This window comes from Cibotium barometz, chromosome 25 (assembly GCF_041138505.1).
Source record: "Cibotium barometz isolate CiBa-2024 chromosome 25, ASM4113850v1, whole genome shotgun sequence".
Taxonomy (NCBI): domain Eukaryota; kingdom Viridiplantae; phylum Streptophyta; class Polypodiopsida; order Cyatheales; family Cibotiaceae; genus Cibotium; species Cibotium barometz.
Window position 1 is genome coordinate 18,750,359 of NC_141070.1, and position 13,743 is coordinate 18,764,101.

Below are 13,743 nucleotides of genomic sequence, written 5' to 3' on the forward strand. Positions count from 1 at the left end.
CTAGGTCTTGGAGACCTTGCATCACTACAAAAATGTTCATAGCAAATCTTATTGTCACACATCTTGTTGCAAGCATCACTCAAGAAAATGTGATGTGCGAAACACCACCAATACTCCCACACCATTCACTCCTTCATTGGCTATGGTTGCCACTGTTCATAAAAAAGGCAAAAAGCAATTATGTCCATCTTCATATAAACCACAAAGGCCTTTCCGTTCTCTTTCATGTCCCCGTCCTCGTGGTTCCTTTCAGTTTGTTGACCCTTTTTGTACATACTGTAATAAACCTGGCCACACTAGCCATGATTGCTGGCATAAGGGCAAATTTGGTGATCGTTATAAGGGTCCGAGACGGGCCTATGAAAATTATGCCTCTAGATCCGAAGCCTCTACGAATATGACGATGAAGAGCCTATTCAAGCCTATACTTCCACCATGAGCCCCTCCGGAGGAAGCGTGGATCATTGATACAGGGGAGACTCATCATGCAACCTTTAATAAGGATTGGCTATCTCATATCAATCTCTTAGTGAACCATTAAAAGTTCATTAAGGTGATGACGTTTAAGACAAGCCATAGGACATGGAACCGTTAGCATAATCCTACCTAATAATACACACATTCAAGTAGACAAAGTCTATTATGCTCCTGGCTTTACTAACTTAATTTCTATTTAAACTGCCACTACAAAAGGTACCAACATAGAGGTCTATCATACTTATTGTCTACTTAAACATGTATTACCATATCGGGTTTTGTCCTCAAAGTAGAGTTCCCTAAGCAAGGTCGTCTATACATCCTTATAGATGACTATACTCGATTTACCATTGTAACCTTGGTACTACCATTAAAACTAGCAATGATGTGCATGAGGTCTTCCTCAAAATCCGCCTTTACTGGGTTTCTCATAGGTCAAAGTTTTTTTTTTCCGAGAAAAGATCCTTTCATTAGTTATATAAAAACGCCCGTAGAGCTACAAAAGATCCTCTCCTGCTCACACGAAAAACAAAGCAGTGAACAAAGCAAGGCAGCCCGGGAGACTCTCCCTAGGTGCTGAAAAGTACAAGTATCAGTACACAGAACTGAGGGCTAAATCATACAATAGGAGCGGGAAGAGCCAAACAGGTGCTGAAAAGTACAAGTATCAGTGCTGGAAAGTACAAGTATCAGTACACAGAACTGAGGGCTAAATCATACAATAGGAGGGGGAAGAGCCAAACAGGTGGCCTATAATGCCAACGGGGGGATTCCGCATGAAGGGTATAGAAGGGTCCGCTACGCCAGGTGGTGTGAAAGGCCTGGCGCCACAAGATCACTTCATCCTGGCGGATGCGGTCATACTATCCTCGTAGGGTGTGGATCAACTCCTACCAAATCCCCTGTACAGTCTCTGCTAGTGGCTCCATTCTCCCCTCAAAGGCCGTGAAACACCGGGCCCTCCAGGTGAACTAGATGGTGAGGCTACTGAGGAGCTCCCATCGTAGATCCCTCTCCTGTGTCCAGCTGGCGGACGAGAAATCCGGTGAAGAAACAAGGCGAGGTTGGCCCCTAATGAATCTAATGGCCTGGCTGTCCTATTTCGTCTCATAGCCCATAGCAGGCCCTGACGAAGTCGACCAAGCAGCGGCACCCCATGTATACATACCGTCTAGAGAGAGGGGGGCCATAATACGTAGCATCCGCAGCCAAATCTACTACGCCTAAGGGCAATCCCATAGGCAATTTCTCTGTGTCTCCATAGGGTGGCCGCATCGGATGCAGGCCGCCGAAAGACCACTGTAGACAAGGCAGGTGCCAACTACTGAGCCCCTGTGGTGGGTGACCAGCCACTAGAAAGTCGAGATCCTGCGGGCCTGTCGACTAGCCCAGAGCCGGGCCCAAAAATCCTCCAGGAACCCCTGTGAGAGTCCCTGTAGCCGCTAGTGCCCCGCAGCAACTGGAGAGACCATCCTCCTCACCGTCAAAATATGGTGTCCTAGCCGAACAGTATACTGGAAAAAGATGATCTCAGTGGCCTCAAGGGATGCATAAGGATCATGCCACTCGTACTCACCAGGGTCCCACTATTAGCCGGGCCAAGGGACGCGCGACATATGCCCAAATGCGCCAATCCGGGAGCACATCTGTAGGGTCTGGGTCAATATGCCACTTCCGAGAAGCGGTGGCCACTACCCGTATCCTCTGAAAGGTGCACTCTGCAACCAAAGGCAGCTCCACCTCCACTCTCTAAAGTCTGCCCTCATCCTGAATCTCATAGTAGAGGCATTTGCCATCCTCAGTGTAAGCTCTGACAGCAATCAAGATCTCCAACTATGTAAAGGCTCCCATCCACCGTGGGGCCACTAGCTCGAGAGACGTGAACCACTCCTCTGTGAGTGCCTCCTAAATGTCATCCCTCATAATCAACCCCTCTCTGAAGTGACTCAACCTCTCCACCTGGATCTCCTCTGGGAGACTACAAAAGGCCTGCCAGTCTCCAAAGCTACGTGTTGGGCCTGCCGCGTCCCCAGGCTAGACGAGACCGAGAACCCAGCATATGACCCTGCTCTGTGCGAACCGCTGGGCTCCAGATGAGCGGCTGTCTAGCCCACTCCTCAACACAAGAAGGAGGTCTCTGAGAGAGCCCCGGTCTCAGCAGCTCCCAAGCTCTCAGGATGCTCAAAGCAAATCTGTCCTCCCATCCTCTACTGAGGCCTGTCCTCCTCATCTCTATGAAGATCCATCGAATCTCTGGTGCCCAAGTGCCCCTCCTGGGGGAGCCCGAGCCTGCAGCCACTGTAAAAGCAGCTCTTTCCAAGGCTGAGTGCCTGGAAGCAGCCCCCGAACAATAAGCTTCCCCAATAAGGCTCTACTCTGATCGACTGGATCTATAATGCCCAAGCCTCCCTGGGCCAACGGAAGTGTAATAACTGCCCAAGCAGCCTTTGCCTGAGCTAACTGACTGTCTCGCTCGGACCAAAGAAAGTTCCTGATCAGCCGTTGTACCTGGCTGATGCAAGAGCTCGAGAAAATCTTGCAAGACATAATGTACCACATGGTCGCTAGAAGCACCTGATTTGCCACCACCACCCTCCTAGCCAAGGATAGCCAAGCTGTACTCCAATACAAAAGCTTCTTCCGAATGCTCAGAAGAAGCGGGGCAATCTGCTGCTCAGGTGACAAATCTAGTCCAATCTGGCATCGCAAATATCGCACTACTGTGCCAGGAGGAATCCATCTAAAATCGGGGTCTGGGCTCCATGTCGGAGTGGGAGCACTACTGATTCAAAAGGCCAGTGTCTTGCGCCAATTGATCAATGCTCCCAAAGCTGCACTAAAAACTTGGAGCGACTGCTCTGCGCCCGAAGAAGATTGGCCTCCTGGCCATACAAAAATAAGCCCGTGTCATCAGCAAACTCAGCATCGAGCAGGTCCTCCCCCCGGTCTGGGAGCTGGAGTCCTCTCAAACCAATCTCCTCTACCATCAAGTACATGCTCATAGCATCAGCAAAGAAGAGAAATATAAACGGGGTGAGAGGACACCCCTGACGGACTAATCTGGTCAGCTCAAATCTCGGCCCCCGTCCTCCTGGAATCAACACCTGGCTACAAGCTGTGGAATACAGAGCCGCCACCCCTCTAATCCAACCTAACTCAAAGCCCAGGCGAAGCATAGTGCCCTCTAAGAAACCCCAATCGACTCTATCTTAAGTATGCCTTCTCAAAATCGAGAAATATCACGACCAAGTCCTCACCAAGAAATCTAGCTCGGGCCGTCGCCTCCCAGAAGGTGAAAATGTTGTCTAGGATACTATGCTCCTTGACGAATCCTGTCTGGGTAGCATGAATCAACTCCTTCAGGAAGGGCCGGATCCTCAAACTCAAGGCCTTTGCTAAGACCTTGTAGACGGTATTGAGGATCGTAATAGGTCTCCAATGCCAAATATCATCTGAAAAGCTCTGTTGCATCACCCCAGTGTCTAAAACATACTGAAAGCCGCTATGGAGGCTTGGTCCCAAAAGGTCCCAATAGCGCATAAAAAAGACAGGCGTCAATCCGTCCTCCCTTGGGCAACTATGGCGCGGCAGGACCCTCAAGGCCTCAGCAAGCTCAACCTCTGAAAGAGGCTCACCCAAAACTGTACGCATATGATCTGTGACCCTCCGCTGCACATGGGCCCACACAGTCTGTCTACAAGCATCCCGAGCCTCAGTGTGGCTGGCTCCGGTGAAAGCACGTCCCTATAGAACCCAGTGGCAATGGCTCTGATCTCCCCGAGCTCAGTAGCTACCAATCTGTCCGGCCTCCCAATCTGACGGACTCCTGCTCGAGCATGGCAGGGTCCAGTGATCTCAAAAAACTCCCCAGTCACTCTATCACCAAGTTGTGTCCACTAGGAGGCCTGGCGACGATAATAAAACTCATGTCTCTGCTCCTCTGCTTCTCTAACCTCCTGGTGTGCCTAGCTCAGCCTGCTGGGACGCCACCCACTCAAATGTAGGCTGCTGCTCTTGAGGGCGCTGAAGCAAGGCTGCGTCTCAGTCGATGCTCCCGCTCGCGAGTGTCTCAGCCGCGTCAAAGCTGCAAAGTACAGAAAAGAGCTAAGCTCAATGAGTCCCTGGGCACACTGGCCTGCTGCATCCTGGTCAGAGCACTCACTATCATGCCAGATCTTCTCAATGTCCTCAGTGAGACTAGGATCTGTAAAGTACCCTCTCTGGAATCCTCAACTGCAGGCTGGGCTCCCGTGTCCGCTCCTCAAATGTCAAAATAACTGGCGCATGGTCTGAAAATGAGGTGCCAGCGAGAATGCCAATGGAGCCCCCTCGCTCCCCTAACCAGTCGCCCACATAAAAGCGATCAATCCGTGATAGATTAGTCCCTTCTTGCTGGCGATCCGACCGAGAGAAACTAAGACTGTCCTGAGAGCGGGAGAAGGCCCCATGCTGCCATGCATCAGTGATCCTCAGTGACATGCAAAATCGCTCCCAAGCTGCAAGCTCCGTGCCATGCACTATAACATGACTACCTCCCACCCTATCGACTGGGTCCTCAAGCATGTTGAAGTCTCCCTTGACACACCAATGTGCGGCCTCTGGCAATGCATCCGTAACTTGGGTCTAGAACTCTGCCCTAGCACTAGCATGGTTGGGCGCGTAGATGTTGAGCACACCCAAGAGCTCATCATGCATCCTCAGAATGACATACCGTGCTCTACCAGGCACAATGATCTCTCGATCCACAATGGCCTGTCGCCATACATCTGCAATGACCATGCATACTCCTCCCTGTCCACCCAAAGGGCCAAACCCTGCAGACAAAAAGCTGTCCCATCTACCAGGCATCACCGAACCATACCTCCGGATCCTGCTCTCACCCAAGTGGTGCTCTTACATCATCAAAATATCAATAGTGCCACCAACCGGGCATCTCTGCAGCTCCTGCCTCAAGCAACCATGATAGCGTATATAATGTGCTCCGCCAAGGCCCTGTACATTCCATGAGATGATCCTCATGGATGACTTGCTGAGGTGGATGCTGTCTCAGCCATACGACGGGCCTTCGCAAGCGGCCTGGATGGAGAATAGTCCCCATCCGAGCGGCTACGAATCTGCCCACCCGGTGTGCTGCAAGAATCATGGATCAGGCGCCAGTGGGCTGTGTCCCATGGCGACTACCTCCCGCTCAGACAAAGCAACCTCGTGTATGCATACATATCCAGGGTCGCGTGCTAAGTGCCACTATGCGAACAACCAAGTGACGAATCCCTGAGGCATCCACACTCCCAAGATCCAAGAAAAAATGAGCCAACTCCCATAGTCTGCCTATCACATCTGGCAGCTCCAGATCACTCACATGATGGGAAAACTCAACTGCCTGAGTCTTCAAAGTGTTAAGAGCGAGCTCCAGAGTCCACTCCCGGTCGCATGGGCCGTAGAGAGGGAACGAGAAGGCCACCGTTGACTCAAGTGCCTCCTCCCCGTGGGCTGGTGGTATCACTACATGAACTCGGATGGGTGGTGGCTCATGGGGACCCTTTGCTCAAAATAGCCGTATGAAGGAGTAATCAAAAGCCTCCGAGCGCTGTCTAGTGCCGAGGTGACTCAGCCGATTGCGGATAGATGATATCCGTGAAGCCCGAATCGGCATGGTAAGTCTCCTCTGCGGTGCTCGATCAAGGTCGGTGCTCAGAGCCCTCCGGCCTGCAGGTGAACGCCAGGGGACTGCCAGGGCCTCCCGGGAAGCTGAGACGGGCGGGGGAAGAGATGGGGGTGGAAAAGGAGCTGCTGTCGAAACCGAAGTGGGGGCGGGAGACGGCGAAGGTGGAAGCGAGGCGGTAGGGGAGGAGGGAGGTGGGGGGGTGAAGGAGGGGGTGCTGGCATCTCCTGGTCCTCAGTCGTCGCAGGGGTCTCCTCCTAGAGGGGAGCAAAGCTGTTCCTCATGGGAACCCAGTGATGCTGAGACTGTGGCTGCTGCTGCATCGGTCTCTGGGCACGCTGGGGCATGCTGCTGTGGTGGCTGTCTCCCCTCGAGGGCACCCCTGTCAAGGCTGCCACTCGGAGGTCTCTATGGCCTAAGCAGGTGTCCCGGAGGCTGCCTGCCGAGCCGCATCTGTGGGCGGGCCTGCTGCGGTGTGGGTCGGGCTCTCCTGCGAGGACAGGCCTTGGCCAGATGGCCGACTTGCTTGTAAATGAAGCACTGATTCGGACGCCTCGAGTACTCCACTCTTTGATCAATCCATCCTCCCCCTATCCTAGGCAGCTGAATGACCTTCGGAAGGGAGGAGATGTCAGGGACCAAAACTCTGACCGACGGTAGCCCAGCTACTTTGGCCACCACTGAAGCTGCTGTGGGGCCAGTCTCTAATAGCACGGAACCCACCAATGCTCCTAGCCTAGAAAGGAGCGACAGGTACTCCCCGCGAAGTCCAGGGAAGCAAACTGTAACATGGAAAAGGCGCTCTCCCTGCTCGACCGCTGCTGGGTCAAAGCCATGCTGCCAAGGTCTGAAGAATGCCCGAGCACCCCTGATGTGTAGGGAACTTATGGCTAGGACCTTGGCCACGCTCTGGGCTGCCTTGAACTCGATCTGGTAGTGACCACGGCCTAGTAGCTCGTCCAAGATCTTGTCCACATCTGCAAGAAGACGGTCCTGGAGAAGGACCCGGATCTCCCCTCTGTTGGGGCGAGTAGCAACTATATGGTAGATGGTGGAATGTGCCTGGAGGCGTTCCACCTCTACGACGAGGCTCGCTTCCTCTTCTGGCAAAAGAGAAAGCCTGATGGGTGTATCCTCAGGGGTGGGCGAGGGGGCTGAGGAAGAGTCTCTCTGAGGTGGGATGGGAGAAGCCTCCATCAGTGTCTGAAGCTAAGTCGAAGGCGGAGCGAAAGCGGAGAGAAGGTCTCGGATCTCCCCTCTGTTGGGGCGAGTGCCAACTATACGGTAGATGGTGGAATGTGCGTGGAGGCGTTCCACCTCTACGACGAGGCTCGCTTCCTCTTCTGGCAAAAGAGAAAGCCTGATGGGTGTATCCTCAGGGGGGCGGGCGAGGGGACTGAGGGAGAGTCCCTCTAAGGTGGGACAGGACAAGCCTCCATCAGTGTCTGAAGCTAAGTTGAAGGCGGAGCGAAAGCGAAAAGTCCTGCAAGAGCCGAGCTGTACACAAAGGATGGAGGGGGAAGGCGGAAGGCAAAAAGAAGAAAAAAGAGGAGACCCCAGGGGGCAAAAAAATCAGAAAAAAAAGGAGAGGGAGGCAAGGCGACGAAGACAAAAAAAGGCCCCTGGGGGGAGGCAAAAACAGAGCGAAAACAGGGGATGGGGGGTAGATAAGGTGACAGCAGCGAAAGAGGGGACGGGGCGCTGAAGAGAGATGGATCATGGGAGGACGCGAAGGAGAGGAGAAGGAGCTACGGGGTGGCGGGCGCTGCAGTGTAGGGTCGTGCAAGGCAGCCAGGTGGGGGAGAGAGGGGCAAACGCGAGTGCAGGAGGGGGAGGAGCAGATGCAATGGGAGAGGGGGGGAGCGTGCAGACAACGCGAGCAGGGGGAAGCGTGAGCTTCAGCGAGCCACAATATTATAAAAGTGTTCTCATAGGTCGAAGTTATGGACTACAAGAGACGTTTACTCCGGCTCTTCACATGGCTTCGTTTCGGATTATGATGGCACTTGCTACTGCACTTGATCTGGAGGTGCATCATCTCGATGTTTGGACTACGTTTTTACATGGCGATCTCTCAAAAGAGATATATATATAACGCAACCATCCTTTCATCTTTCAACAGATCATCTAGTTACGTTTGTAGGTTACATCGTTCCCTTTGTGATCTAAAATAGTCCCCATTGTCTTTGGTATCATTGTTTTCATAAGTTTATGGTCTCTCATGGGTACACAAGATTGTCCATAGATAGGATATTGATTGTTGCTCTATATGTTGATATACAATTAGTAGGTTCCAACCTCTCCCTCATTCAAGAAGCCAAAGCCAAATTATCTTCTACATTTCATATGATCTACTTAGGACCTTTACCTATTTTTTAGGAATTCAAGTCCAACAAGATAAAATCAAAGGCACCATTACTCTTACACAATCAAAATATGTTAATGAAATTCTAATTAAATATAGCATGGAAACATGGAAGTCTTGTAAAATTTCTTTAGCTGATTGCCCAACTATTGAAGCTTATATAGACTATATGACACAATTCCCTTATAGTCATGTTTTAGGTAGTATCCACTATTTAGTCACCGATACTAGGCCCAATTTGTGTTTTTCTACTGGTTTTTTTGTCTGGATTCATGCAGAATCCCAAACCTACTCATTGGAAGGCACTTAAACACTCATTAAGATATTTACAGTTTTCAAAGAACTTTGGGTTAAAATATTCCTGTACACAATCTTTGAGTCAACTCACCTCGTTACTCAGATGGTCTCATGACTCAGATTTGGGGGGAATGTTGATACTAGAAGATCTAGTGCTGGTTTTATTTTCTTGCTCGCAAAGTGTAGCCATTACATGGCAAGCTAAGAAGCAAACTTTCGTAACGCTTTCTTCGGCTGAAGCTGAATACATTGGAGTAGCACTTGCGGCAAAAGAAAGAATTTGGATCTAAATGCTCATTTTTGAATTACAAGTTATTGAAAGACCAAAGTTAAAGATTTATCGTGATAACTTATCTTGTATTTCTTTGGCTAGTAATCCAAAGCACTAGGAGCATACCAAGCACGTTGATTTGATGTACCATTTCCTATGAAAAATGATCGAAGACAAGAAGTTACAATTGGAGTACACATCAATAGATATTATGTGGCCTGATTTTCTGATCAAGCTCACAACTCAACAAAAGCATGATCTTTGCTGTACAAGTGTCGGAATAATTAGAATCTAGGAATAATTAGAATCTAGTTCTTAGGTTGTTTGCATTAAGGGGGAGTGTGGAAATAATAATGCCGCACAACCTTAGTCGAGTTAAAATATTAGAACCTTTAAGATTATTATTTATTGATAATTGTAAAATGAGCGTAACTGCTCGTAAGGCGCCCGTTTGGGTGACGAACCTTCTTGTATCAATTAATACATCCCGCAAGTTCCTCTAATCTTCGCACAACAAGTATGCGTGTTTTAATCAAAACACAGTAATTGTTGATTTTCTACAAATCCTAAGATCTTTATTCCCTTTGGGGAACCTTGCGTGACTCTTGAGATGCCAAGGATGCCCGTAGCAACTTGCTAGCTCAACATTTCAAAGTAAGGCCAAGAAAACAACGACAGAACACTTTGAACTTTCAAGCACCAATATTTGCAAATCCATGTGGAGATTTTACTAGAAAACGCATACTAAATAGAACAAGCCACTACATGCGAAGTTTCAATCACCACACACAGCATGCATTAGTTCCAACTTGTACTCTGGAAATATCAAGTTTCAATCACCACACACAGCATGCGAAGTTTCAATCACCACACACTGCATGCATTAGTTCCAACTTGTACTCTCGAAATATCAAGTTAACGTGCATTCATCGAATTCCCTGCATCTGCCTAGTAAAGGAGTTGAAAAATCTGTGATCCTGGGCCTGCAGTAGAGCGATATTGAAAGATGCCGTTCTTCCCTGCATCAGGGTTGTAGAAGCTGACCACTAGTAGATTAGCAGCTATTTGCTACTCAATACTGCAACATGTGTGTTTTAGCTAGAACCATAGTTTAAAGTAGAAGACGAGATCTCGACATTAAGGGCTCAGAAGGTGTAATGGGTCATATCAAGACGATATGAGCAGTCATGGTAACATGTGGGTGGTCGTAAACGAAACCTGATGCCTTTAGCTAGTTACGTAGGTTCCGTAGAATGCACGGGGCAAGCTGTTCTCTGAAGTCCTAAGTCTTGAACTACGATGTGTAGGGCTAGTACAGTGTTAATCATGATTCGGGGGAGCAATCAAATTTAGAAAGAGATAAACAGGAAAAATGAATAATTGGAAAGAAATAGAATTTTAGGAAGAAACACGAAATTGTGTGTGCGAGAGAGAGAGGGAGAGACTTACTTGGAGCTAGCAAACTCGAACAGTTTTCCGGTGCTGGAGAAAATGATCAGACCAACCTCAGCATCACAGAGAACAGAGAGCTCGTGTGCTTTCTTCAAAAGCCCACCACGGCGCTTCGAGAAAGTCACCTGACGGCTCGTCGATTTCTCGATCCTCTTGATTTCAATCTTCCCCCTCCCCATCGCAGTTTCCTCTTCTCGCCCTAATAATATTATTTTCCTTCTCAGAAATCGGCAATAATAATAATAACGGTGACAAGATCTTGATTCTGTCACAGCGTTGAGAGCCCCTTGCACCTTGATCTGTGGTATTTAAACCGGGATCATAAGGCCTCGGTAGTATTTTTTTATTCTACTGCAAGGTCGACATGTGAGGGTAAGTCCTTTGCTTTTGCATTGAGAAGACAGTTTACTCCTGCGAATAAGGTGAAGGTGTACAAAAGGGTATGAGGCGCCGGTAAGAAAGAATAATTAGGGGCAATATGCAAGAAGGCAAGCGTTAATGGTAGAAGTCTCCATCTTGGCCGAAGTGGAGAAGTAATCCTACAAATGGGGTCAAGAAGGCAGGAGGGTATGTTAGTGGTAGACGTGAAGAGTAGAGACGTGGGTGTGCAGGTCGGCTGAGCGCGAGAGGATGGAAGAGGACACAGCCTGGGGAAGAGTGACGCTCAAAGGTTCCAAAAAAAAAAAACAATTTACACCGGGAGTGTGAGGTAAAACGGCGACCACTTACAGGTCACGGTGGCACTTGTGGAGAGTCGGAGAGAGAGAAAGAGGCGCCCTTATTAGGACAGTACTGGCTTGTTTGCACTTGTATCAGTAGAGCTTAATCAAATCTTTGAAAATAATCCAAACCCTCAACTTGAAGACCCAAATCTGGATTGGATTTCCAACACCCTCCTAGATTCCCCGTTCCTTTTTCCCATACTCTTCCATGAAACTATAACTCACTCCTATAACTTCTTTCTATTATAGTAGCTCTATACTACATGATTATCGTGTCGGTCTATTGAACCCGTACTGTAGTGGTGGTCTCATCAGCCCCGTACCACTAACTTCACCCCCTCATTTCCCCCTTTCACATCAATCCTTTCGTTCCATCAATCCTCCGTCCTTCCCGAATCCCGTTTCCCAACCAGCTTAACTACTCCCTCCTACTTTGCCTTACAAACCTCGCGGCTTCAAGCCCGCTCTTCAGGATCCATTAGGGTGACAACATTGCGTTGTAGGGGGACGAATTTCAAGAGCAACTCGCCCTCCATTCCGTTTCTAGAGTGAAAACTTAGAAACCACCCCACACCAATTAGTTTTACAAGGAACTCCAAGCTCCTTCCTATACCTATATAGTAATAGAATCTCAATTTACCAGATACAAATGAACGAAAGTCCGGACTAGTAAAATACGAACCTTTTGCTAGTTTGATATATAGACAAAGGTTTTCTACAAAAAAAAATTCTATATAGTAATTTTTTTAACTGTCTATATTATAGTAGTTTATGTATATTCCATAATAAAGTTCTATATAGTAAACTTTCCCGATTGTCTATATAGTAGTTTATCTATTTTTATATAATAAAGTACTATATAGTATTTTTTTCTTGTAAAAATGCCAAACATTGTCTACATAGTATTTTATCAACATTAGATCATTTAATGTATAGCAAATCTATCTAGCAAGTTTCTCTATATGGAAAAAAATAGACATTGTTACTTAAAATACCAAATCATTAGTTGTGTCACCTAAAACTACAAACCCCTTTTTCACTGATGCTGTTTTGACTATTCTCTCCCATTCATGCCCACAATAAGGACATTAAGCTGCACACCTTTGATGTCCATATCAAACATCGTTGGTGATCGTGGAACCTCTTTTGCGTACCCAGGCATGTGCCTTCCATGTTGACTCCATCTAGCATGAATTTCTTGATCGGAGATTTTATTCAATACTTGCATGTTAAAAGATAAACCAGAAACTCTCTCTCTCTCTCTCTCTCTCTCTCTCTCTCTCTCTCACACACACACACACACAGAGACACGTGCATGGGTGTGCGAGAGTGCACACATAAATAGAGGTTTAGACTGAAGATTTAGACTGGTGAAGATGTAAACATTTCTACCTAAGTTCCGTGGTAAGATGTACATAACAAGCTACATAGACATGACACTCATCATCATCATCTTCCTCCTCCTTCTCCTCCTGCAAAAAAATAAGCCAAACCCGTCTAGTGAGACAAGGAGCTTATACTATAGCAAGAGATAATACCAAGACTCGATAAAAAACCCAAGGATTCCATGGTTTCTATAGTCAGAGAGAATAATAAGACTCATCATCTAGTGAGAAAAGGGTTACACTACAACAAGAGACAATAACAAGACTTCATCAAAAACACAGAGGGCTCAATGCACTACAACAAACGAAGAGCACAGGAGTGTCTAGAGATGTACAAATTTAAAAGAATCTATTTATGGAAAGACACCTTCACACAACTATCGATACGGCTATACATGTGGCTATAAGCACGCGAATACAACCATACATATGACCGCACATATAACCACGTATATAGCAGCGGATTGTCTTTAAAAAAAGGCAAAGACATAATGGGGGAGAGATGTGGGGACATGTATCCCTACATATCTCCTCCATTCTATTCCCTCTCTTTTTCAATCACATTATTTAAACATTACTTAATCACATTTTTAAAAAAAATAAACATAGCATAGAAAATATTTGCAATACAATAATGTCATGGATTATATTGTAAATTGCATACATAGTTACAAATTACATAAAGTGTTCATGTCCAAAAACGAATAAATATGAAGAAATTAAAAACTAATTCGATGAATGCATCATCTTAATCTTCAACTGCATCTTCACCATGTGCACCACAACCTTCATTATCACTATCACTTTCAGCATCGTCTTCCTTTATTAAATAGTGATACAATGCAAAAACATTTGCCACAAGCAAAACAAGTTCGACAAGAATTAAAACTCAAGTTCAGCTACTCACCAAGTTTCCCTACTAAGCTCGTTAGATATCCACATCGATGACCACTCCCTTGCATTTGAGCCACTCCCAAGTCTCGGCTTTATTATGATGTTTGCGATACATATTCTCACGAGCGAATGGGGAGCGACCTAGTACCCTTTCCTATAATAAATTACAACATGCATGAGATATAAAATCACAATGATAAATGTAATAAACTTACTGC

The 13,743-nt window shown here is 47.3% G+C and overlaps 1 protein-coding gene across 4 annotated transcripts in view; it reads right to left on the reverse strand.

Annotated features, from left to right (window-relative positions):
• Window positions 1-11,275, reverse strand: part of LOC147624326 (MADS-box transcription factor 23-like) — an 81,002-nt gene extending 69,727 nt beyond the window's left edge. For 2 of the 4 annotated variants that reach the window (XM_086819309.1, XM_086819310.1), the window contains exon 1: window positions 10,522-11,274. In XM_086819309.1, the coding sequence (XP_086675435.1) occupies window positions 10,522-10,703 (182 nt within the window). In that variant the 5' untranslated portion in view covers window positions 10,704-11,274. Of the gene's footprint in view, window positions 1-10,521 lie in introns of all 4 variants that reach the window. The other 2 variants (XM_086819311.1, XM_086819308.1) reach the window with 2 other exon arrangements.
• Between the last annotated feature and the right edge of the window lie 2,468 nt (window positions 11,276-13,743).